This window comes from Carcharhinus amblyrhynchos, unplaced genomic scaffold (genome assembly GCF_965287045.1).
Source record: "Carcharhinus amblyrhynchos unplaced genomic scaffold, sCarAmb.v2.hapA chromosome_113, whole genome shotgun sequence".
NCBI classification, from domain to species: domain Eukaryota; kingdom Metazoa; phylum Chordata; class Chondrichthyes; order Carcharhiniformes; family Carcharhinidae; genus Carcharhinus; species Carcharhinus amblyrhynchos.
In genome coordinates, this window is record NW_027649853.1 from 577,124 (window position 1) to 604,911 (window position 27,788).

At 43.8% G+C, this 27,788-nt stretch overlaps 1 protein-coding gene across 3 annotated transcripts in view; it reads right to left on the reverse strand.

The window, feature by feature from the left end:
• LOC145338628 (voltage-dependent L-type calcium channel subunit alpha-1S-like) overlaps positions 1–8,262 on the reverse strand; it is a 421,023-nt gene extending 412,761 nt beyond the window's left edge. For 2 of the 3 annotated variants that reach the window (XM_080183003.1, XM_080183004.1), the window contains exon 1: positions 8,161–8,260. In XM_080183003.1, the coding sequence (XP_080039129.1) occupies positions 8,161–8,205 (45 nt within the window). In that variant the 5' untranslated portion in view covers positions 8,206–8,260. Of the gene's footprint in view, positions 1–8,160 lie in introns of all 3 variants that reach the window. The other variant, XM_080183005.1, reaches the window with a different exon arrangement.
• Between the last annotated feature and the right edge of the window lie 19,526 nt (positions 8,263–27,788).

Consider the following 27,788-nt stretch of genomic DNA (forward strand, 5'->3'; position numbering starts at 1 on the left):
GTTGTTTCTTAACCCATACAGATTCCACATCATCTATGCTAATATCTTTCCTCAGTATTGTATCAATATCATCTTTAATCAACAATGCAACTCCACAACCTTTTCCTTTCTGTCTGTCCTTCCTAAACACTGAATAACTCTCAATGTTTAGTTCCCATCCTTGGTCACCCTAGAGCCATGTTGTTGTAATGCCAACTATATCATACCTCCTTACATCTATCTGTGTAACTCATTCATCCATTTTGTTTTGAATGCTCTGAGCATTCAGGTACAAAACCTTAAGATGAGCCCTTTGAATATTTCTTGTCTCTTTCCTGCTATTTTTTACTCTGTCCTTATTGGACTCTGGCCCTTGATTTCTCTATCTATCACTTTCATAGAATCATAAAGTACAGGAGGAAGCCATTCAGCCCATCGAGTCTGCACCAGCCACAATTCCACCCAGCCCTATCTTCATAACCCCATGCATTTATCCTTTGCTGATGACACCACCATAGTGGTTCGGATCTCAAACAATGACGAGACGGAGTACAGGAAAACGATAAGAGAATCTGATCGAACTGATGTGACAACAATAATCTCTCCCTCAATGTGAACAAAATGAAGAAGATAGTCATCAATTTCAGGAAGGTAGTGGAGGACATGCCCCTGTGAACATCAATGAGGAAAAAGTAGAAATGGTCGAAAGCTTCTAGTTTTTAGGTATCCAGATCACCAATAACCTGTCCTGGTCCCCCCATGCCGATGCTACAGTTAAGGAAGCTCACCACCACCTCTACTTTCTCAGGAAGCTAAGGAAATTCAGCATATCCACTACAACTCTCACCAACTTTTACAGGTGCACCATAGAAAGATGCTTTCTGGATTTATTACAGCTTGGTATGGCTCCTGCTCTAACCAAGACTGCAAGAAATTACGAAAGGTCATGAACATAGCCCAGTCCATCACATAAACCAACTTCCCATCTATTGACTCTGTCTACATTTCCCACTGCTTTGGAAAAGCAGCCAGCATAATTAAGGGCCCCACGCACCTCGGACATACTCCCTTCCACCTTCTTCCATCGGGAAAAAGACACAAAAGTCTGAAGTCACATACCAACTGAGTCAAGAACAGTTTCTTCCCAACTGCCATCAGACTTTTGAATGGATCTACCCTACATTAAGTTGATCTTTCTCTACACCCTAGTCATAAATGTAATACTACATTCTGCACTCTGTCCTTTCCTTCTCCCCTAAGTACTCAATGACATCAAGATAGACAAGTTGCTGGGACCGGATGGGATGTACCCCAGGTTACTGTGGGAGGCAAGGGAAGAGACTGCAGAGCCTCTGGCGATGATCTTTGCGTCGTTGATGGAGACGGGAGAGGTTCCGGAGGATTGCGGATGTGGTTCCTATATTCAAAAAAGGAAACAGAGATAGTCCAGGAAATTACCAACTGGTGAGTCTAACCTCAGTGGTTGGTAAGTTGATGGAGAGGATCTTGAGAGACAGGATTTATGAACATTTAGAGAAGTTTAGTATGCTCAAGAGTAGTCAGCATGGCTTTGTCAAGGGCAGGTTAAGCCTTACGAGCCTGGTTGAGTTCTTTGAAAGTGTGACTAAATACAATTGTGAAGGAAGAGCGGTAGATGTGGTTTATATGGACTTCAGCAAGGCATTCGATAAGGTCCCCTATGCAAGACTTCTTGAGAAAGTGAGAGGGCATGGGATCCAAGGGGTTGTTGCCTTGTGGATCCAGAACTGGCTTGCCTGCAGAAGGCAGGGAGTGGTTGTGGATGGGTCTTTTTCTGCGTGGAGGTCGGTCACCAGTGCAATGCCCCAGGGATCTGTTCTGGGATCCTTGCTGTTTGTAATTTTCATAAATGACCTGGATGAGAAAGTGGGGGGATGGGTTAGTAAGTTTGCCAACGACACAAAGGTTGGTGGTGTTGTGGATAGTCTGGAGGGATATCAGAAGTTGCAGCGTGACATAGATAGGATGCAAGACTGGGCGGAGAAGTGGCAGATGGGCTTCAATGCGGATAAATGTGTGGTGGTCCATTTTGGCAGGTCCAATGGGATGAAGGAGTAAATATCAAGGGTAGAAGTCTCAGCAGTGTTGAGGAGCAGAAGGATCTTGGGGTCCGGGTCCATAGGACTGTTAAATCGGCCTCGCAGGTGGAGGATGTGGTCAAGAAGACATATGGTGTACTGGCCTTCATCAATTGAGGGATTGAGTTTAGGAGTCGGGAGGTAATGCTGCAACTTTATAAGACCCTTGTCAGACCCCACTTGGAGTACTGTGCACAGTTCTAGTCGCCTCACTACAGGAAGGATGTGGAAGCTATTGAGAGGGTGCAGAGGAGATTTACAAAGACGTTGCCTGGATTGGGAGGCATGCCTTATGAAGATAGGTTGAGGGAGCTAGGTCTCCTCCCTAGAGAGATGAAGGATGAGAGGTGACCTGATAGAGGTTTAAGATGTCGAGAGGTACAGATCAGGTGGATTCTCAGAGGCTATTTCCCAGGGCTGAAATGGTCGCTACGAGAGGACACAGGTTTAAGGTGCTGGGGAGTAGGCACAGAGGAGATGTTAGGGGTAAGTTTTTCACTGAGATGGTGGTGGGTGAGTGGAATCGGCTGCCATCGGTGCTGGTGGAGGCAAATTTGTTAGGGTCTTTTAAGAGACTTCTGGATGAGTACATGGGATTTAATTGGATTGAGGGTTATAGGTAGGCCTTGTAGGTAGGGATATGATAAGTGCAACTTGTGGGCCGAAGGGCCTGTTTGTGCTGTAGTTTTTCTATGTTTCTATGTTCTATGTTCAATGAATGGCTATGCATTGTCTGTAAAGCACAAGAAACAATACTTTTCACCGTATACCAATAAATATGACAATAATAAATCAAATCACAATAAAATAAAACTATGGTTGTTTCAAAATCATGATAAATACAAATTAAACCATCTGTTTCATGTCAGATAAGATGGTGGTACCCTTGTCACTCATTGTAACTGGCTGTAACACATCCATGTTAACAAGTCACGCTAATTCTTCAACACTGAGACAAATTGCATACGGCACTGTACTTGCTTTGAGACTTTTTGGTTGACTATTAGGCTTTATCTTGAATTCCACTTTAACTCCCTTCGCTGAACAAAGTGTCTCTTTAGACATCTGTGTTTATCCAGAGGGTGCTGTAAATCTATTTTAACATCAACCAATCTGTTGGCAGCATTCCAACTAAGCTTTACCTTCACAAACATGATCTCCCAAAATAGTTGGAAAAATACTTTCACTTGGAGAGGTAACTTCACTGTTTGTCCATTCAGCTCTCAGTTGACGATGTAACACTTTAATGGCATGATCTCTTCCAAATCATAGAATCCTACAGTGCAGAGGGAGGCCATTCAACCTACTGAGTCTGCACCAACCACAACCCCACCCAGGCCCTATTCCCGTAACCCTAAGCATTTACTCCAGCTTGTCTCCCTGACGTTAAGGGGCAATTTAGCATGGCCTATTAACCTAACCTGCACATCTTTGGACTGTGGGAGGAAAGCAGAACACCCAAAGAAAACCCAAGCAGACCATGGAGAACATGAAAACTCTGCACAACCAATGCCCAAACCAGGAATCAAACCCGGATTCTTGATGCTGTGAGGCAGCAGTGTTAACCACTATGCCATTGTGCAGCCCTCAAAACGGAAATGTCAGGGATGGGATTCAAACCCACACCCCTAGAAAGGGGCCAGAATTCACCAGGCTTACACAAGGCAAGGAATCACACTCCATGAGTCTGGCACCTTAGACCACTCGGCATCCTGACAACTTCCGTGTATGTCCTTAAAATCACATCAGTTGGTTTCAAATGAAGATGCTTCAGCTTTTGCTAGTATGCAGTTTCAGGAATTAAAGATACAACCACCAGTATCAATCCCCATCCTAATAGGTTGTCCACTTGAGAATCACCCAGAATCTGTGATTCACCCTGTATGGACCGGATGTTTAATCGAAGCTCTTCATCATATTTCTGGAAATTTTTTTCTTCACGGTCATAATTCTTCTATGTTTCAAATGCTTTTTGTGAATGCAAGTTGCTCTTCTTCTTGAAGCTACCTAGATTCTTCTTCTGAGTATTCTTCTCAGAGGAAGTTGGTCTAGTCCAACAAGATGACCCATTTTGCCACAATTCTTGCATTGACCACCCTTGGTCCAGCATTTGCTCATTGAATGGCCCATGTTGGTACATCTGTGAAATGCCTGTTGCCGTTTTGACTTCTTATGGGCAGTTCACAACATGTGGATCTTCACTCCTGCACCAAACTGTGAAGCCTCTTTAGCAGCCAGTTCCATTGACACTGTGATTTCCACTGCTGTCTTTAAAGTCAAAGCATGTTCAGTAAGAAATCTTAATTTTGAAGTCCATAAATTGGGTGATCTCAAAGAATATCTTCCAATGACTCACCAAGCTCACAATGTCATGCCAACCTTTCAAAAGCTGCCACAAATAGAGTGGCTTTAGAGGGTAAAGCTCTCCAAGCATCTTTGTCAAGTCATCTTAAGTTTTGGTTCCTGGCTTTGCTGGATGAACCAAGCTCTGGAGCAAATTGAAGGTTTTATTTCCCATTGCACTGAGAAAAGCTGGTACGAACAACTCGTTTGCAATTTTATTCAATTGCAACTTTATACAAGAATGTATAAAGTTCTGAAACTACTCAGCATAGGAACTCAACGATTCATTTTCTTCATTTAAATACACAAAAATACTGTTTTTCTTGCAGGCACTAGCAATTTGAGGCTGCTCAGTATATATTTTTTTAACTGTCTGCCCAGTAATCTCTTTTTTATCCTGAACTGTGTTGTCTTGTATTTTGTTCAAGTGGCCCCAGTGTTATGGCAAAGCATTCGTTCTTTTTCATAAGAACCAGGAGCAAGAGGAGGCAATTTAGTCCCCCGAGCTTGCTCTGCCATTCAGTACGATCATGGCTGATCTCATCTTGGCCTCAACTCCACTTACCTGTCCATTCATCATAGCCCTTCAAAGTCTTACTTATTAAAAATCTGTCCACCACTTCCTTAAATTGCTCAAAATTCTGGCATCCAATACACTCTAGGAGTGGTGGGTTCCACAGACTCACAATCCTTTGAGAGAAGTAATTTCTCCTCCTCTCTGTTTTCGTTCTGCTACCCCTTATCCTGAAACTATTATCTCTTGTTCTAGATTGCCCTACAAGTGAAAACATCCTCTCCGCATGTACTTTGTCAATCCCCCTCATCATCTTGTTCACTCCGCTCAATCTTCTAAACAGCAGAGAGTTTGGGCCTAAACTGCCCAATCTCTCTTTGTAAGTCAAACCCCTCCTCTCTGGAATCAACCTGCTGAACCTCCTGTGACCCACCTCCAATGCAACTACATCCCTCCCCAAGTAAGTGGACCAAAACTGTTCACAATATTCTAATACTTTGTATCATAAGACCATAAGATATAGGAGCAGAATTAGGCCACTCATCCCATTGAGTCTGCTTCACCATTCAATCATGGCTGATATTTTTCTCATCCCCTGCCTTTTCCCTATAACCCCTGACCCCCTTATTAAATAAAGAACCTATCCAACACTTCACTACTTTTATACCCTATTTCTTCTGCAATAAATACCAAGATTCCATTTGCCTTCCTTATTACCTGCTGTACTTCCATATTAGTTTTCTGTAACAACACCCAGATCCCTCTGCACCAAACAAGTATGAAGTTTCTCTGTATTTAGATAATAGTTTGCCTTTATACTTTCTTGATCAAAACAGATGACCTCATGTACATGTTAAATTCCACCTGCCAAATTTTGCCTCTTTCACTTAACCTATATCCATTTGTAATTTTTTAATTTCATTATTACAACTTACTATCCCATCTATTTTTATGTCACCTACAAATTTCACTATGGTACCTACTATCCCTGCATCCAAGTCATTAATACAGATTGTGAATTGTTGGGGCCCCGAGGGCCAAATCCTGTGGCACCCCACCAGTTAGTTTGTCAACCTGAGAAAGGCCCATTTATTCTGACTCTGCTTTCGGTTGATTAGCCAATCCACTATCCAGACTAATAAATTACCCCTAATCCCCATGTGAGCTAACCTTGTGTATTAACCTCTAGTGTGGCTACTTATCAATGCCTTCTGGTAGTCCAGATATACTACATCTACATGGGTCCTGTGAACCACCCTGCTTGTTACATCTTCAAAGAACTCAAGTGAATTAGTCAAATGTGATTTATCATTTATAAAACCATGCTGACTCTGATGGATTGTATTTTGACTTTCCAAATGTCCTGTTATTACTTCTTTAATAACGGATTCTAATAATTTTCCAACAACACAGATGGTAAGCTAATTGATCCATAATTTTCTACATTCTGCCTCACTCCCTTTTTGAAAAATTGCATACTAGCGTTTTTCCTATCCACCTGAACCATTCCCACATCCATGGTATTTTGGAATATTGTAATCAATGGATCCACTACCTCCAACTCCTTTCCCTTTAAGACCCTAAAACGTAGGCCATCAGGCCCAGGGAACTTACCTGTCTTCAATCCCAATAGTTTGTTCAGTATTTTCCCTAGTGACAATGATAATTCTAAGTTCTTCCCTTCCAATAATTTATGTATTTTCTCAGTATTAGAAAAATACTGCCCTCTGCCATGAAAACTGGGGCAAAATATTTATTTAATGTCTTAGTCACTTCTGTATTCTCCACCATAAACTCCCCAACGTCATCTTCCAAGGGACTAACATTCACTTTATCTACTCTCTTTCCTTTCTATATATTATTCTGCTTATATAAGCTTTTGCTGCTGTTTTTATATTTTGTGCTAGTTTCTTTCAAAACTTAACCTTTGCTGGTTTTACTGTGACCCTTTGTTGATCTTTAAAAACTTCCCAATCTTCTAGTGGGCCACTGGCATTAGCAATACACTAGATATGCCATAAACTGCCTGCAATCTCATCCTTCTCTGATTGGAAAGCGCTCCCCCCCAATCCCCGTTTTAAAACTAATCCAAGAGCATCCACCCTTTTTCAACTGTACAGTGAGTCTCCAACTCTGTGGCTACACATTGCAACAAGTGCACAGACACTTGGAAGGCAGCTTGGAGGAGTCTACCTGAATTATTTTCGGATAAGAAAAGCAATATTTATTTTTCCTTATTTTCCTTTTTGTTCTCCCTTCACTGCTACATCAATCTTTAATCTAGTTGTTGATTTTCCCAGCTTATGAATATTCAAAGTGCAAGGATCCACAATGTCTTTTTCTATTTAGAATCTTTTCTCAATGTTCTCAACGAACTAAAATTCTGACTTGTTGCCAATTTTTTTTATAACGTCCTAACTATGTTTGAAGTTGTGGATTTTAAACAAAAAGAAAACGATGCAGTTTGCACATTAGATTCAATCTAACAGTAAGATTTATTGCAGATGTTGCCAGTTCAGAGTACAAATGAAACTAAGCAGGAGCCTGCGAAACACACGTGACATCACTAACATCACGTGACTGGCTCTTAAAGCAATTATGCAACTAAGGTATATAACGCTTCGTTATGAACACAAAGTGTATTTATTAACAATGAAAAACTGTACCGAGACTGACAGCCCCAGTCACTGCATATCTTCAGACTGTCTTTTGCCTGAGATAGGACTCCACCCACTGGGGTGATTACCTACCACCTCCGTCCCAATTGGCCCCTCAAGCCAGGTGATTATCACCACTGCTATGTTGCCTTTAAAAAGACAATCACCAGAGGAAGACCATAAGTTTTACATTAATTGCATTTAATCGTATGGACATTAACTGGTCATTCACATGACTCTTGAGCAACGGAAAATGTGCTTGTCATGTGTAACTCCATAAATAAATATGAAACCAGATAAATATTCAGTCCAGTTCTATCCATCACCAGCTGAGTTTCTGGATTAAAAACTGGGATAGGGGCTGAAAACACCCTTTGCGGACTGTCCTCATCTTTTGTTTCCATCAAGCCCTTTTCACAGCTTCTTTCGTGGCACAAGGTCATTCACTGAAATACAGAATATAGTCTGGAGCAGGTATGTGCAGCAACCTTATCACTTCCCCACTCATTTCTCTAGATGTGTGTTTTGGACACACTCACAGCCTACTTACCAAATTGAAATTCAAAGAATTGGTGTCATCTTCTGGAAGAGGCATGAACACAGCCAGAGCCACACAATTGGCAAAGATGGTAATCAGGATGATAATTTCGAAGGGTCTGTGAAAAATTCTGTTAAGGACATTTATGTAAACAACATAGATGACGATGTGGGAACAGAATAAATTAGTTTGCGGATTATACAAATATTGGCCAGGTGATTAACAGTGAAATTGAGTGTCTTATGGCTACTCAAAAGATATAGAAGGGATGGTCAAATGAGCAAATATGTGTCAGATGTCACTTAACCCTGAAAAGTGCAAAGTGATACACATTGGAAGGAGTAACTTGAAAGGGAGTATTCAATGACATCACAACACTAGGAAGTTCTGAGAAACAAAGGGACTTTGGCATGTTTATCCATAGATCTCTGAAAATAGAGGGCATGTTAGTAGGGTGGTAAAAAAGGTATATGGACTCTTGCCTTTATCAGTTGAGGCATAGATTATAAAAGCAGTCATGTGGAGCTGTATAAAACTTTGGTGAGGCCACAGCTGGAGTACCATGCGTAGTTCTGGTTGTCACATTACAGGAAAGATGTGATTGCACTGGATGGGTTGCAGAGGAGATTCACCAGGATGCTGCCAAGGATGGAGCATTTAAATTATAAAGAGAGGCTGGATAGGCAGAGAAGACAGAGGGGTGACCTGACAGAAGTGAACAAGATAATGAGGGACATGGACAGGTAGACACGGAGCAACTGTACCCCTTAATTGAAGGGTCAGTCACAAGGGGACACAAGTTCAAGGTGAGGAGCAGGAGGTTTTAGGGGGTTGTGAGGAAAAATGTTTTTACCCAGAGGGTGGTGACAGTCTGGAATGCACTGCCTGGGAGGTTGGTAGAGGTAGGTTGCCTCACTTCCTTGAAAAGTTATCTGGATGAGAACTTGGCACTTCATAACCTTCAAGGATATGGGCCAAGTGCTGGTAAATGGGATTAGTTGAGAGGTTAGGAGTTTCACATGTGTTGGTTCAGACTCAAATGGACCAAAGGGACTCTTGTGCATTGTAAAATTCTGTGATCTCACTAACACAGCTAATAACATTCAGGGCTGCATCAAACATTCCCAGGACATGTATGGAACAGGGTTAGATACAAAGTAAAGTTTCCTCTGTACCAATCAAATACTCCTAGTACAGTTGTAGAACAGGTTTAGATAGAGGAGCAATTTCGCATGGCAAGTCCACCTAACCTACATACCTTTGGCCTGAGGGAGGAAACTGGAGCACTCTGAAGAGATTCATGCAGACACAGGGAAAACATGAAAACTCCATACAAACACAATCACGTAAGGCAGGAAAGAACCCTTCTTAACCACTCCTTAAGAGGCTGATGTACATGCACACCAAGGTCCCTCTGATCTTTGGTACTTCCCAGCATCCTGCTGTTCATCATGTATTCCCTTGTCTTGTTTGTCTTGCCCAATGGGAGGTGGTGGTGTAGTGGTATTGAACACAAGAACATAACAACTAGGAGCAGGAGTCAGCCATTTGGCCCCTGGAGCCTACTCCGCCATTCAATAAGCCATTCATGGCTGATCTTTGCATGGACTCAGCTCTATTTACCCGCTCACTCACTATAAACCTTAATTCCTTTACTGTTCAAAAATCTATCTAGCTTTGCCTTAAAACGTTCAATGAGGTAGCATCAACTGCTTTACTGGGCAGTGAATTCCACAGATTCACAACTGTTTGGGTGAAGGAGTTCCTCCTCATTTCATTCCTAAATCTGCACCTCCTTATTTTGAGGTCATGCCCCCTAATTCTAGTTTTACCCATCAGTATAAACAACCTCCCTGCTTCTACCTTATCTATACCCTTCAAAATTTTATATGTTTCTAAAAGATCCCCCTTCATTCTTCTGAATTCCAATGAATATAGTCCCAGTCTACTCAGTTTCTCCTCATAAGTCAACCCTCAACTCCGGAATCAACCAAGTGATCTCCTCTGCACCCCCTCCAGTGCCACTATATCCTTTCGCAAGGAAGACGATCAAAACTGTACACAGTACTCCAGATGTGGCCTCACAGCACCTTCTATAGCTGCAACATAACCTTCCTGTTTTTAAACTCCATCCCTCTAGCGATAAAGAACAATATTCCATTTGCCTTCTTAATTACCTGCTGCACCTGCAAACCAACTTTTTGTGATTCTTGCACAAGGACACCCACGTCTCTCTGCACAGCAGCATGCTGCAATTTTTTTACCATTTAAATAATAGTCCATTTTGCTGTTATTCCTGCCAAAATGGATGACCTCATATTTACCAACATTGTACTCCATCTGCCAGACCCTATAGCCTTTTTGCAGATGCTCAGTGTCCTCTGCACACTTTACTCTCCCGCTCATCTCATTGTCATCTGTGAACTCTGACACACTACACTTGGTCCCCAACTCCAAATCATCTATGTAAATTGTAAACAATTGTGGTCCCAACACTGATCCCACCAACGAGAAGAACACCCATTTATCCCCACTCCCTTCTTTCTGTTAGTTAACCAATCCTTTATAAGAACATGAGAACATAAGAAATTGGAGCAGGAGTAGGCCTGCTAATACATTACTCGTAATGCTGTGCAACATTATCTTGTGCAGCAGCCTTTTGTGCGGCACTCTTGTCAAATGAAAATCCAGATACACCACACCCACTGGTTCCCCGTTGTCTACTGCGCTTGTAATGTCGTCAAAGAATTCCACTAAATTAGTTAAATGTGACCTGCCTTTCATGAACCCATGCTGTGTCTTCCCAAAAGGATAATTTCACTGGTCTAGTAATCCAGAGAGCCAAAGTATTGTTCTAAGGACTCGGGTTCAGTCCCACCATGGCACATGGTGAAATCTGAATTCAATAAAAACATCTGGAATTAAAAGTCTAATGATGACTATGAAACCATGATCGTTTCTTGTAAAAACCCACCTGGTTCACTAATGTTCTTTAGGGAAGGACGTCTTTCCTCCTTTACCTGACCTGGTCTGGCCTATGCGTGACTCCAGATCCATAGCAGGGCTGGCAACAAATGCTGGCCCAATTAGTGACGTCTCCCCTATCCTCATCACTATTTTCAACCCCACCTATTTGTATCATCCACGAACTTACTAATCAACTCTCCTTTCATTTACATAAACCACAAACATCACGGACTCCAACACTGATCCCTGTGTGACCCCAGTGGACACAATCTCCCAGTCGGAAAAAGACCACTCGACCATTACCCTGCCACTCAGCCAATTCTGGATCCAACTTGCCTTCAAAACCCCATTTTCTTGCACATTTGACACGAGATTTCTCGTTTCTCACTATCTTGTCGGCACTGGATAGCCCATGATTCAGCCTTGCGCCATATTAGGAAGTGAGGCAACCTACCTCTACCAACCTCCCAGGCAGTGCATTCCAGACTGTCACCACCCTCTGGGTAAAAACATTTTTCCTCACAACCCCCTAAAACCTCCTGCTCCTCACCTTGAACTTGTGTCCCCTTGTGACTGACCCTTCAATTAAGGGGTACAGTTGCTCCGTGTCTACCTGTCCATGTCCCTCATTATCTTGTTCACTTCTGTCAGGTCACCCCTCTGTCTTCTCTGCCTATCCAGCCTCTCTTTATAATTTAAATGCTCCATCCTTGGCAGCATCCTGGTGAATCTCCTCTGCAACCCATCCAGTGCAATCACTGTTTTCTCAGTTCAGCTTCAGACCTGAATCTCCAAACTGTGCACTGCAGAGGTCCCAGTCGGGAAAAAACTTGGTGGCGGGGGGAGGTTCTATTCGTGCCAGGGTTTCACAGTTCTGCAATTCTGTGCACAGGTAGAATTGCATTGTCACCGCATTGCAATTACTGTGAAGGTCCCCCAGTCACTCCAGCACCTGTTCAGGTACATGAAGAAGAATTTAGCCCTGTTCTCTCCCTACAGATGCTGTCAGACCCACTGAGATTTTCCAGCATTTTCTGTAGATACAAACTAAGGCTCCCTCTACACTAGCCCAACCAATATTGATAGGTGAAATAAGAACGTAAGAAATAGGAGCAGGAGTAGGCCATCTAGCCCTTCGAGCCTGCCCCGCCATTCAATAAGATCATGGCTGATCTGTCGTGGCTCAGTTCCACTTTCCCACCCTCTCCCCATAACCCTTAATCCCCTCTCTTATCAAGAACCCATCAACCCGCTTCTTAAAAATATTTAGCGAGGCAGCCTCCACCACTTCAACGGGCAGAGAATTCTAGAGATTCACCACCCTTTGAGTGAAGAAGTTCCTCCTCAACTCCGTTCTAAACCGCCCCCCTTTATCTTGAGGCTGTGCCCCCTAGTCCTACTGTCTTTTTTTGAGCGGGAAGAGTCTCTCCACCTCTATCCTATCCATCCCATTCATCATCTTATACGTCTCAATGAGATCTCCCCTCATTCTTCTAAACTCTAACGAGTACAAGCCTAGTTTATTCAGCCTCTCCTCATAGCTCAACCCCCTCAACTCCGGTATCAGCCTAGTAAACCTCCTCTGCACTCCCTCCAAGGCCAAAATATCCTTGCGCAGGTGCGGCGCCCAAAACTGCACACAGTACTCCAGCTGCGGCCTCACCAATGCCCTATACAGCTGCAGCAATACCTCCCTACTTTTATATTCAATCCCCCGCGCTATGAAGGCCAGCATCCCATTCGCCTTCCTGACCACCTGCTGCACCTGCAAGCTGGGTTTTTGCAACTCATGCACAAGGACCCCGAGGTCCCTCTGCACCGTCGCCTGCCACAGTTTTACGTCACGTAAGTAATAGTCCTTCCTACCATTCTTCCTACCAAAGTGGACCACCTCACACTTGCCAACATTAAATTCCATTTGCCATTTCCTGGCCCATTCGCCCAGCCTATCTAGATCCTTCTGCAGACTCTCCACACCCTCCGCACAATTTGCCTTTCCCCCAATCTTGGTGTCATCAGCAAATTTTGACACCCTACACTAGGTTCCCTCCTCCAGATCATCTATATAAATGGTAAATAGCTGAGGCCCCAGCACCGACCCCTGGGGCACCCCACTAGTCACCAACCGCCAATCCGAATAGCACCCATTGACCCCCACTCTCTGCCTCCTATTTGACAACCAATCCTCTATCCACGCTAACACCCTACCCCCAACTCCATGTCCCCTGACCTTCTGCAATAACCTCTTGTCAGGTACCTTGTCAAACGCCTTCTGAAAATCCAGAAAGACCACATCCACCGGCTCTCCTCTATCCACTGCCCGAGACACATTCTCATAGAACTCCAGTAAATTTGTCAGACACGACTTCCCTTTAATGAAACCGTGTTGCGTCTGCCCTATCAAGCAATTCCCTTCAAGATGCCTCGCAATTTCCTCCTTAATGACGGATTCTAACATTTTACCTACCACAGACGTTAAACTAACCGGCCTATAATTCCCCGCCTTTTGCCTGGCACCCTTCTTAAACAACGGCGTAACATTAGCCGTTTTAGAACATAGAGCATAGAACATAGAACACTACAGCACAAACAGGCCCTTCAGCCCACAAGTTGCGCCGATCACATCATCACCTACCAACCTACAGACCTATCTATAACCCTCAATCTCATTAAACCCCATATACTCATCCAGAAGTCTTTTAAAAGACCCCAGCGAGTTCGCCTCCACCACCACTGACGGCAGCCGATTCCATTCACTCACCACCCTCTGAGTGAAAAACTTACCCCTAACATCACTTCTGAACCTCCCTCCCCGCACCTTAAATCTGTGTCCTCTCGTAGCGACCATTTCAACCCGGGGAAATAGCCTCTGAGAGTCCACCCTATCTATTCCTCTCAACATTTTGTAAACTTCTATCAGGTCGCCTCTCAACCTTCGTCTCTCCAGGGAAAAGAGTCCAAGCTCCCTCAACCTAACTTCATAAGGCATGCCTCCCAGTCCAGGCAACATCCTTGTAAATCTCCTCTGTACCCTTTCAATAGCTTCTACATCTTTCCTATAGTGAGGCGACCAGAACTGCGCACAATACTCTAAATGAGGCCTGACAAGGGTCTTATAAAGTTCCAGCATTACCTCCCGACTCCTAAACTCAATCCCACTCAATCCTAAACTCAAGTTTTCCAATCTTCCGGCACTTCCCCGGAATCCAGCGACGTCTGGAAAATAACCACCAAGGCATCCACTATAACTTCCGCCATTTCTTTCAGAACCCTCAGAAATAGAACCTTCAGAAATAGAGCACACATGGATTCAGATGTGAAGATAATCTGTTCAAGTAGTACCAAGGCTGCTGCAGAATGGGTTTTGATGTAGGGGGGCTAAATTAGGCTAATAAAAAACATGGGTTTAAGAACACTAACACAATAATTCACTAACAGTGCATGACACTAGGCTATGGACAGCACTGACAGGGCTGTTGCTATAGAAGACAGTCTAAATGAATAACAAGTATCTCTCACTTAAAACATGTATTTTGAATTTATTAAATAGATGCAGGTCGCTGTTAGTGACATTTTGTGAACAGCAAAGTACAGCAGGGCTTGATATGATGAGGCAAAAGATAGTGCCTGCATTCCAAAGGATAATAATTCTACAATAATGTGGCTACGTTATCAGCAGTTGTTGGAAACAAGGTGGCTACCAATCCCAGTTTGATGAATAGATCTACACAACTCCAATCTGATAACACAGGTGAAAGGCAGACATAAGAGATTTCTCAGGGTTAACGAGTGTCACGTGGGTTCAAGTAGGTGGGAATCATTCCCATTTCACTGTCCAGTGGTCTGTGTTACTGGGCAACAGAAGGGAGGTAACATTCATAGTTAATGACAAGTGAGATCCCATGATGTTAGGAAGTATATTGTTTTTGGCTGGAGTTAATTATTACATAGAACATAGAACACTACAGCACAAACAGGCCCTTTGGCCCACAAGTTGCGCCGATCACATCCATACCTAGAACTATCTGTAACTCCCAATCCCATTAAATCCCATATACTCATCCAGAAGTCTTTTAAAAGACCCCAGCGAGTTCGCCTCTACCACCACCAACAGCAGCAGATTCCATTCACTCACCACCATCTCAGTGAAAAACTTACCCCTAACACCTCCTCTGTACTTGCTTCCCCAGCACCTTAAACCAGTGTCTTCTCGTAGTGACCATTTCAGTCCTGGGAAATAGCCTCCGAGAATCCACCCTATCTATTCCTCTCAACATTTTATAAACCTCTATCAGGTCGCCTTTCAACCTTCGTCTCTCCAGCGAGAAGAGACCTAGCTCCCTCAATCTATCTTCATAAGGCATGCCTCCCAATCCAGGCAACATCCTTGTAAATCTCCTCTGCACCCTCTCAATAGCTTCCACATCCTTCCTATAGTGAGGCAACCAGAACTGCGCACAGTACTCCAAGTGGGGTCTGACAAGGGTCCTATAAAATTGCAGCATTACCTCCCGACTCCTAAACTCAATCCCTCGATTAATGAAGGCCAGTACACCATACACCTTCTTGACCACATCCTCCACCTGCGAGGCTGATTTAAGAGTCCTATGGACCCGGACCCCAAGATCCTTCTGCTCCTCAACACTGCTGAGACTCCTACCCTTGATATTGTACTCCTTCATCCCAATGGTCCTGCCAAAATGGACCACTACACATTTATCCGCGTTGAAGTCCATCTGCCATTTCTCCGCCCAGTCTTGTATTCTATCTATGTCAAGCTGCAACTTCTGACATCCGTCCAGACTATCCACAACACCACCAACCTTCGTATCTTCGGCGAACTTACTAACCCATCCCTCCACTTCCTCATCCAGGTCATTTATGAAAATGACAAGCAGCAAGGGTCCTAGAACAGATCCCTGGGGCATTCCACTGGTGACCAACCTCCATGCAGAAAAAGACCCATCCACAACCACTCTCTGCCTTCTGCAGGCAAGCCAGTTCTGGATCCACAAGGCCAAAGCCTCTTGGATCCCATGCCCTCTCACCTTCTCAAGAAGTCCTGCATGGGGGACCTTATCAAACCCCTTGCTGAAGTCCATGTGAACCACATACACTGCTCTTCCTTCGTCAATGTGTTCAGTCACATTTTCAAAGAACTCAACTAGGCTCGTAAGGCACAACCTGCCCTTGACAAAGCTGTGCTGACTATTTCTGATCATTCTAAACTTCTCTAAATGCTCATAAATCTTGTCCCTCAGAATTCTCTCCATCAACTTACCAATCACTGAGGTCAGACTCACCAGTCGGTAATTTCCCAGGCTGTCCCTGTTCTCTTTCTTGAAAGGGAATTGACTGATTTGTATTAATGTTTACTGGATAATATCCACTGAAAAGATGGGCAATATGATTTTGGGAATGTACAACTGCCTTCATGGAGGCATTTTTTTTTTCAGAGTGATATTGGGCTGCCCTTATTCTATACCTTGATGCTAAGCTACTTTAAATCATTCTCCCATTCGATCACTTGGTTAATAAAGATATTTGATTTGATTTATTATTGTCATATGTATTAACATACAGTGAAAAGTATTGTTTCATGTGGACTATACAAACAAAACATACCGTTCATAGAGAAGGAAACAAGAGAGTTCAGAATGTAGTGTTTACAGTCATAGCTAAGGTGTAGAAAATGATCATCTTAATGCACGGTAAATCCATTCTGACAGCAGCAGGGAAGAAGCTGTTCTTAAAATCAGTACTCTGTGTTTCATGAGTCTCTGTATTAGCTTAAGTTTAGCAATACATAGCCTCAAGATAAAAGGCCTTTCTAGTTCCCTCTGCACTCTCCTAATCAAAGTGGCCTTTATAGCGAGGGGGATAGAATATAAAAGTAGGAAGGTCTTGCTGCAACTGTACAGGGCACTGGTGAGGCCGCAGCTGGAGTACTGTGTGCAGTTTTGGTTGCCGCACTTGCGCAAGGATATATTGGCCTTGGAGGGAGTGCAGACGAGGTTCACTAGGCTGATACCGGAGATGAGGGGGTTGGCCTATGAAGAGAGACTAAATAGACTGGGTCTGTACTCGTTGAAGTTTAGAAGGATGAGGGGGGATCTTATAGAGACGTATAAGATAATGAAAGGGATGGATACGGTAGAAGTAGAGAGATTCTTCCCGCTTAGAAAGGATAGCAGGACTAGAGGGCACAGCCTCAAGATAAGGGGGGGGAAGTTTAGATCAGAGTTGAGGAGGAACTTCTTCACTCAAAAGGTGTGAATCTCTGGAATTCTCTGCCTGTTGAATATATTTAAGTCACAGGTAGATAGGTTTTTGATAGACAAGGGAATTAATGGTTATGGGGAGAAAGCAGGAAAGTGGAACTGATCCACTTCAGATCAGCCATGGTCTTATTGAATGGTGGGGCAGGCTCGAAGGGCTAGATGAGGCCCCTCTCCTGCTCCTATTTCTTATGTTCAAAGTCTCACAGGTCAACTGCAAAATGTCCCATCATTTTATCCCACCACAGACGGCAAATGTTCTGTACGTTATTCTAACATTCACAGGGCAGGTGCAAAATATAAAGTAATGGCAGTAAAGAAATATGACACAGCCATCAACTAGTGGGACAACAAGAGAGCAGAATCCATGCAGAGATAAAAGGTAATGAAGAGTCAATCACAACAATAAGGGTACAATAGTCATAGTGGTTCACAGCCTTTCATATCGAACAGTGGAAGATCCCTATCAGCAATTGTGTGCCACACAAGCCACAAGCTATTCATTTAACTCCATCAATATATTCATCTAGCTCTGTCATTTGTTATCTAATCTCACCTTAAATGCATCATTACATTCACTTCAACCACTTACGGCAAATTGCAAGTTCCACATTCTCACCACTCTCGAGAAAGAATTTTCATCCAAATTCCCTATTTGATTGATAAGAGTAACAGGAGTACAGAATATAGGGCTAATGGAAGGACTCTTAGTAGTATTGACGAGCAGAGAGATCTCGGGGTACATGTGCATAGCTCCCTGAAAGTTGGCACCCAGGTTGATAAGGTTGTTAAGAAGGCGTACGGTGTGTTAGCTTTTATTGGTAGAGGGATTGAATTTTGGAGCCGTGAGGTCATGTTACAACTGTACAAAACTCTGGTGCGGCCACAATTGGAGTATTGCGTATAGTTCTGGTCGCCGCATTATAGGAAGGATATGGAGGCATTGGAAAGAGTGCAGAGGAGGTTTACCAGGATGTTGCCTGGTATGGTGGGATGGTCTTATGAGGAAAGGCTGAGGGACTTGAGGTTATTTTCATTAGAGAGAAGAAGGTTACAAGGTGACATGATTGAGGCATACAAGATGATCAAAGAATTGGATAGGGTGGACAGTGAGAGCCTTTTACCTCGGATGGTGATGGCTAACACAAGGGGACATAGCTGTAAATTAAGGGGTGGTAATTATAGGACAGATGTCAGAGACAGGTTCTTTACTCAGAGGGTAGTAAGGTCGTGGAATGCCCTGCCTGCAGCAGTTGTGGACTCGCCAACTTTAAGGGCATTCAAATGGTCAGTGGATAGGCATATGGATAACACTGGAATAGTTTAGGTTAGAGGGTCATTAGATTGGTTCCACTGGTCAGCGCAACATCGAGGGCCGAAGCCCCTATTCTGCGCTATAATGTTCTATGTTCTATTTCATGGTCACTACCTTATTCCAATAGCTTCTGAGTGCTTTTGTCCTACCTCCCACCATCTCTCAATAACCCTATTGCCCTGGTGCTCAGTAACAGTTGCTCCTGATTGAGCATCTGAATATTTTCATTCTTGTTTCCAAATCCCTCCATAGCCTCCCTATCAGTGTAACCTCACCCTTACCTCAATAACCTCAGACATCAGATTTTTGGCCTTTTCAGCATCTGCAACTTTAACTGCTCCACCAGAGGTGGCTTTTCCTGTAGTTGCCTAAAACCCAAACTCAGAAATAACCCCCATAAATCTCTCCATATCTCAAACTCATTTTCCTCCCTTAAGGCACTTCCTCAAACCCATCTCTCCAACTCAGTTTCGGATCATCTGCCCCAATATTTGCTTAGGTAGTTTGATGTCAAATTTCACTTCATAACACTCCTGTCAAGCATAGAAACATAGAAAATAGAAGTAGGAGCAGGCCATTCAGCCCTTCGAGTCTGCTCCACCATTCATTTCAATAGGAATCAGCCTGGTAAAACTTTGCTGTACTCCCTCTAAAGCATGGCTGATCACCAAATTCAATATTCTGAACCCACCACCCCTATATATCTTAATCCCTTTAGTTTCTGCAGTTTATGTAATTTCTTCTTGAAATCACACAACATTTTGGCCTCAACTATTTCCTGTGGTAGTGAATTCCACACATTCACCACTCTCTGGGTGAAGAAATTTCTCCTCACTTCAGTGCTAAAAGGATTATTCCTTAGCCCCAAACTATGACCTCTGGTTCTAGACTCCCCCACCCTTGGGAATATGCTTTCTGAATCTAGATTCAGAACCCTGTTATAATTTTATAAGTTTCTATGAAATTCCCTCTCATTCTTCTAAACTCCAATTAATACAATCCAAATCAACTTAGTCTTTCCTCATATGACAATGCTGCCATCCCAGAAATCAGCCTGGTAAACCTTTGCTGTACTCCCTTTACAGCAAGAACACCCTTCCTCAGACAAGGACACCAAAACTGCACACAATACTTAAGGTGTGGCCTCACCAATGCCCTGTACAACTGCAGTAAAACATTCCTATTCCGATACTTGCTATGAAAGTCAACATATCATTTGCCTTTTTTAGTGCCTGCTTTACCTATGCATTCAGTGACTAATGCACAAGGACACCAAGGCCTTGCTGAGTATCCATCTCTCATAACTTACACCCATTCAAATAATAACCTGCCTTCCTTTTTTTGCTACTGAAGTGGATAATCTCACATTTATCCACGTTATACTGCACCTACCATGCAAATACCCACTCATTCAGCCTGTCCAAATCACACTGAAGCATTTCTGCATCCTCCTCACAGCTCACCTTCCCAACCAACTTTGTATCCTCTACAAATTTGGAGATAATAGATTTAGTTCACTCTTCCAAATCATTAAATATATAACATGAATAGCTGGGGTTCTAGTACATATGTCTGCAGTACCCCACTAGTCACTACCTATCAATCAGAAAAAGACCCATTTATGCCAACTCTTTGCTTTCTATCTGCGAACCAACTTTCTATCCACGAACCAACTTTCTATCCATCTCAAGACATTAGCTGTAATCCCATGTGCTTTAACTTTACATTGTAATCTGCCATGTGAGATCTGTTGAAAGCCTTTTAAAGTCTAAATAAACCATATCCACTGGTTCTTCTTAGTCAATTCTATTAGTTCCATCCTCAAAGAATTCCAATAGATTCATCAAACATGATTTCCCCTTTTGTAATTCCAGTTTGACTGACTGCTGCTTTCCAAATGCTGAGCTATGAAATCTTTGGTAACAGACTCTAGCAACTTCCCCAATGCTGACGTTAGGTCCACTGGTCTATAGTTCTCTGTTTTCTCTCTACCTCCCTTATTGACTAATGGGTTTACATTAGATAGCCTAAATCTGTAGGAACCAGTCTAGGTTCCTAAGAATTTAGTAATCTTAAGATATTTTATTATTTTGAACCTATTCTTCCCCAAAAGATGAAACATTAGTTGTGATTCTCCCATTGCGATTCACAACCTTTCTGGCTGATTGCAGTGGGAAATGCGCATTGCCGGTCTTGTTCCAGGATTTGTGCATGTGCTGGGAACGCATGAGCATCTCCCAGAGCCAGTGGACAGTCACCAGTCAGACTATGCTGGAAACTGGTGGGAAAACAGGTAAGTCATTTGAATTTGTTTTAAATATGTTTTCAATCTAATGATGGGGAACTTTCCTTGTCCCTATTGAATCTCGCACCCCACCACGAGTACTTAATTCCAGCGGGGTTCAGACTAGCTCCCCACCTTCGGGAACTAGTGGGAGACCCTGCCGGAATGAAGAGGCGGCAATTGGAGCCTCCCCAAGGGATCAGGCAGTGTGGGGTGGTGCCCCCTGGCAGTGCCAGCCTGTGCCTCTGGCACTGCCCAAGGGACAAAGTGCCCATGCTCAGGGGGCACCTTGGCATTGCCCATCAGACATCAAGCAGTGGTAAGGGGTGGGGCCTACTGAGGCAAGGGTTAGGGGTGACCAGTGGGGGTGGGAGGGGGGTCCTGCTCCAACTCTGCAAACAGGATTGGTCTGGGATGGAGGAAGGGCAGTGATTGGGGCAGGTTGGGGGGAGGGTGGGTCTGAGTTGGCGGAGCAGCTACTGCAGGAGTCACAGGCTGGCCAGCAAATGGGGAGTCTGAAAGATCGGGACTACTATGCATGCGCAGAGTTCCAGAACTATCAGACTCTGGCATGAATATAGAGGGGTTAGGAATTGAGTCTCTGTGGGTGGCGTTGAGGAATAGGAAGGGAGCGATTACTATGCTAGGGGTGTACTACAGCCCGCCCGACAGCCTGCGGGCAGTGGAAGAGGGTATGTAGAGACATTTTGGATAAGTGTAGAAAGAACAGGGTTGTTGTAGTGGGAGATTTTAATCTCCCTGGGGTGGATTGGAAGGTGCCTAGAGCTGGGAGTTCGGACGGGGAGGAATTCGTAAGATGTGTATTGGAAGGGTCCTTGGAGCAGTATGTAGATAGCCTGACTAGAGAGGGGGCTATACTGGATTTAGTTCTGGGCAATGAGCCGGGTCAGGTGGTTGAGGTCGCAGTAGGTGAACATGTGGCTAATAGTGACCACAACTCTGTCTACTTTAGGATACTAATGGAAAAAGATGAGTGCTGTCCTAAGGGGAGGGTGCTAAATTGGGGGAAGGCTAGATACAGCCAGATTAGGCAGGAGCTTAGGGATACAGACTGGGATAGGCTGTTGGAGGGCAAGTCCACGTTAGGTATGTGGGAGTCTTTCAAGGGAAAACTGAAATGGGTGCAGGAAAGGCATGTGCCGGTTAGGAGGAAGGATGGGAAAGGTAGGATTAGAGAGCCGTGGATTACTAGAGAGGTTGAGGACTTGGTCAGGAAGAAACGAGAGGCGTATGTTAGGTCTAGGCAACTGGGAATGGAGACAGCGTTGGAGGAGTACAGAGAGAGTAGGAGGGATCTCAAAAGGGGAGTTAGGAGGGCAAAAAGGGGGCATGAAATGGCTTTGGCAGGTAGGATTAAGGAAAATCCAAAGGCGTTTTACTCCTATGTTAGGAACAAAAGGGTGGCGAGGGGAAAAAATCGGTCCCCTCAGGGACAGAGGAGGGGAATTGTGCTTAGAGTCCGAGGGAATGGGGGAGATCCTGAATGAATACTTTGCGTCAGTATTCACGAAGGAGAGGGGCTTGATGTCTGGTACGGTCTTCAAGGGAGCTTTAGACCAATTGAAGGAACTATCGATTACAAGGGAAGTAGTGTTAGGGCTTTTAGGTAGCATTAAAACTGATAAATCTCCGGGGCCAGATGGCATTTATCCCAGGCTGCTTAGGGAGGCGAGAGAAGAAATTGCTGGGCCTCTGACACAAATCTTTGTCTCTTCTTTGGACACAGGTGAGGTCCCACAGGAGGATAGCGAACGTGGTACCGTTGTTCAAAAAGGGTAGAAGGGATAACCCGGGTAACTATAGGCCGGTGAGTTTGACGTCAGTGGTAGGCAAGTTGATGGAGAGGATTCTTAGGGATAGGATGTATGAGCACTTAGAGCATTGCGATCTGATTAGGGATATGCGGCATGGCTTTGTAAAGGGGAAGTCTTGCCTTACGAATCTGGTAGAATTTTTTGAGGAGGTGACAGAAACGGTCAACGAAGGACGAGCCGTTGATGTCGTCTATATGGATTTCAGTAAGGCGTTTGACAAAGTCCCTCATGGTAGGTTGGTAGAAAAGTCTAAGGCTCATGGGATACAAGGCCAGGTATCCAGATGGGTGGAGAACTGGCTTGCTAAGAGGAGTAAAAAGTCTGACAACACCAGGTTTTAGTCCAACCTATTTATTTGATAATATACTATAATATTGAGTATATTATCAAATAAATAGGTTGGACTAAAACCTGGTGTTGTCAGACTTTTTACTGTGTTTACGCCAGTCCAACGCCGGCATACCCACATCATTGCTAAGAGGAGACAGAGAGTAGTAGTGGAGGGGTCCTTTTCTAGCTGGAGGTCTGTCACTACTGGTGTGCCGCAGGGCTCAGTACTGGGACCTCTTCTCTTTGTAGTATATACAAATGACTTAGAAGAGGGAGTAAGTGTGATCAGCAAATTTGCAGATGACGCTAAGATGGCTGTACTGGCGGGCAGTGAGGAGCAGTGTCTGGCAATACAACGGGATATTGATAGGCTGGTATATTGGGCAGATATATGGCAAATGGAGTTTAATCTGGATAAACGTGAGGTGATGCATTTTGGCTGGAATAACGTAGGGGGGAGTTATATGATAAAGGGTAAGCCAATAAAGAGTATAGAAATGCAGCGAGACCTGGGGGTGCAAGTGCACAAGTCTTTGAAGGTGGCAGTACAAGTGGAGGAGGTTGTGAAGAAAGCCTATGGTATTTTAGCCTTTATAGGAAGGGGTATAGAATATAAGAGCTAGAGTCTAATGTTGCAGTTGTACAGAACGTTGGTTAGGCTGCATTTAGAGTACTGTGTCCAGTTCTGGTCGCCTTACTACCGGAAGGACGTGGAGACTCTGGAGAGAGTGCAGAGGAGGTTTACCAGGATGTTGCCTGGTATGGAAGGACTGGGTTATGAGGAAGGATTGAGCAAATTGGGGCTGTTTTTCCTTGAAAGATGGCAACTGAGGGGGGATCTAATAGAGGTATATAAGATTATAAAGGGTAATCAGAGGTAAGCTATTTCATATGTTAGAGACACACAGTACGAGGGGCCACAGGCTTAAGGTGAGGGGGGAGAGGTATAACACAGATATTAGAGGGAGGTTTTTCACACAGGGGTTATGGAATGCTCTGCCAAGTAAGGTGGTGGAGGCAGGCACGCTAGAGTTGTTCAAGAGTAACTTAGACAGGCACGAGTGGGTTGGAGATGGGAGGACATAGGAGATTGTTTTAAATAAGGTTCATTAGCATTGGGACGTCCCTGGTAATGTAAAAGGATGTGGTATGATAATAATGTTTTTCTCTTTTAATTCACAGGTTTTAAGTCGGTCCGCCTTGTTGTCCAACGAGGGGCATACATGCGATGGGTCGTACTTGGGCTACTCTTGAATGTTCGAGAGTAGCCTAGTGCTTCATGTCGTTAGTGTGTACTTAAACTGGACCAGATGCTGGGCAAGACGACAGCTCAGTGACTATCACTGTTTGCTGTGCAGACATATGGATTTGGGCCGGTGTCTGTGGGAGTTTGCACATTCTCCCCGTGCTTGCGTGGGTTTTCTCCGGTTTCCGCCCACACCCCAAAGATGTGTTATTAGGCTGATTGGAGGTAATAAATTGTCCCTAAATTAGTTTCCCTCAATGTGGAATACCATAAACAATAGATAAGGGTCATGGGTGGAGGCGGGGGGGACTGGTAATGTTAAAATGGTGGTGCGGGCTCGTTGGGCCGAAGGGCCTGTTTCCCGGGCTGTTTTATGATCTCTGTTCTTTGAATAGATCCCACATTCCTGGGTTTTTAATGATATTCATGACTGGGACCTCTGCAGTGCACAGAGTGGGGAGATTCAGGTGAGAAGCTGAACTGATAAAACAGCTGGGACCTAGAACAGTTTTCCCACCAATTCAGCACTTCTGGGATAATTGCGGCCACTGTCTCTGTATCCACTCCATCAACACTTTCATAGTTCTAAATAAAGGTCATTCATCTGTTTCACTTTGCAGAAGGGGAGCCTGTCCATCCTTTCCTGATAGATTTAACCTTGCAGCCAAAAATCTTTTCTGCACCCTGTCACACACTTCTGGGTTCTTTCTCTAATTTGGTATCTAGAACTGTGAGGTCCAACAAAGCTTCAATAAAAGTTTAGTACAAAAATGTCTTGACATTTCAATGCTACTACTCTCAAAATAAATCCTAATCTTTGATTTTTTTAATATCGTTATGCAGTACAGGAGGCCATTTAGCCCATCAAGTCTGCACCAACTCTCCGACAGAGCATCTTACCTCGTCCCACCCTATTCCCATAACCCTATTTATAATGGGTAAACACATGGGTATTTTACACATTGAGATGCTGAGGAGCAATTTAGCTTGGCCAATCCACTCAATCTGCACGTTTTGGAACTGTGGGAGGTGTAGCAGGGGATATGAAACCCTGCTTAAACCAAAATAGGTGAGTTAGGGACCAGGATGTGTCTTATACCAAAGGTATCATAACATGCCTCCTACATATATTTTGCAAAGATATTGTTTATTAACCACAGTAATGGATTTTTAACAAATATTGTAACTTTGAAATGTAGATTTAAAGATAAAGATATTTGTGAGCTTCTGTTGAAAGCAGTTGCTCCACAGCATAATGGGACAAAGTGAAATCAGACGGACTGCATTCTCTAGTAACAATGGGACTTTTTTTTGAACAGATTTTTTGTTTTTGTTTTTATTCCAATTCAATCAAATCAAGTCCAGAGTCAAGTGCTTGCAGCTAGAGAATTGCTGAGATTATAAATGAATAGAAGCGTTCAAGTGTTAATTGCAATGAATGGAAGCATTCAGCTTTTGCTGATAAAAGTATGGCCAGCCAGACAGGGAAAGTGACTCCTTATCAATTCTCATAGTCTGACACCAGCCTGATGTTTGTGAGCAGGTAGCTAAGTGATAGAGGAAGGACTTTTGGGTTCAATTAGCCAAGAATTCGTAATTATGGCAGGAGGCAGAATGCTATTGGCCAAGGTAAATAATGAACATAAGAACATAAGAAATAGGAGCAGGAGTAGGCCAACTAGCCCTTCGAGCCTGCCCCGCCATTCAATAAGATCATGGCTGATCTGTCGTGGCTCAGTTCCACATTCCCGCCTTCTCCCCACAACCCTTAATCCCCTCTCTCATCAAAAACCCATCAACCCGCGTCTTAAAAATATTTAGCGAGGCAGCCTCCACCACTTCAACGGGCAGAGAATTCCAGAGATTCACCACCCTTTGAGTGAAGAAGTTCCTCCTCAACTCTGTTCTAAACCGCCCCCCCTTTATCTTGAGGCTATGCCCCCTAGTCCTACTGTCCTTTCTGAGCGGGAAGAGTCTCTCCACCTCTATCCTATCCATCCCATTCATCATCTTATACGTCTCAATGAGATCTCCCCTCATTCTTCTAAACTCTAACGAGTACAAGCCTAATCTATTCAGCCTCTCCTCATAGCTCAACCCCCTCAACTCTGGCATCAGCCTAGTAAACCTCCTCTGCACTCCCTCCAAGGCCAAAATATCCTTGCGTAAGTGCGGCGCCCAAAACTGCACACAGTACTCCAGCTGCAGCTTGGATCATCCAGTCTGTATGAAAGGTTGGGCGGGCAATACAAATTTTTGAAAATGGTATATCAATTGTGCTCATGCTTTAATTTTAGAAAGAAGTTAGAATCCTTCCTACATCTCTCTCTCCCAATGAGTATTGGTCAAATAAAGACATGTCTTTGAATTAGGACACTGAGTTCGCGAGCCTTTATAGAACACTACAGCACAAACAGGCCCTTTGGCCCACAAGTTGCGCCAATCGCATCTATACCTATTAAGCCATAGATCTATCTATAACCCCCAATCCCATTAGATCCCATATACTCATCCAGAAGTCTTTTAAAAGACACCAGCGAGTTCTCCTCCACCGCCACCGACGGCAGCCGATTCCATTAACTCACTACCCTCTGAGTGAAAAACTTACCCCTAACATCTCCTCTGTACTTGCTTCCCTGCATCTTAAATCTGTGTCCTCTTGTAGCGACCATTTCAACCCGGGGAAATAGCCTCTGAGAATCCACCCTTTCTATTCCTCTCAACATCTCATAAACCTCTATCAGGTCGCCTCTCAACCTTCGTCTCTCCAGGGAGAAGAGTCTCAGCTCCCTCAACCTATCTTCATAAGGCATGTCTCCCAATCCAGGCAACATCCTTGTAAATCTCCTCTGCACCCTTTCAATAGCTTCCACGTCCTTCCTATAGTGAGGCGACCAGAACTGTGCACAGTACTCCAAGTGGGGTCTGACAAGGGTCTTATAAAGTATATATTTACTCAACTTTTAGCAATACGCAGCTACAAAAGAAAACCCCCTTCAACAGGAGGAAACTGGAGCACCTGCAGAAAACCCATGTAAATACAGGAAGAAACTCCTTACAATGACCCAAAGCTGCAGTCAAATCCAGGTCCCTGACGCTGAGAGGTATTATTAAGCTGTGCCACTAATGATTTGTGTACTTGTACTCACAGATCCTCTACCCTATTTAGATTTTTATTTATATTTCAAATACTATGCAACCTCCTTACTTCTTGAACAAAATCTAACACCTATTTGCATTGAAATTAATTTGTCAATTACATGTCCATTTGGCAAGTTTGCTTTTTGTGATTTGCTGCAGTTCACCTCGATTTGACTATCGCCACCAATTTGTGGCCAGTACAAATCTAGAAATTGTATTTTGATGGCAAAATCTAAATAGTTGA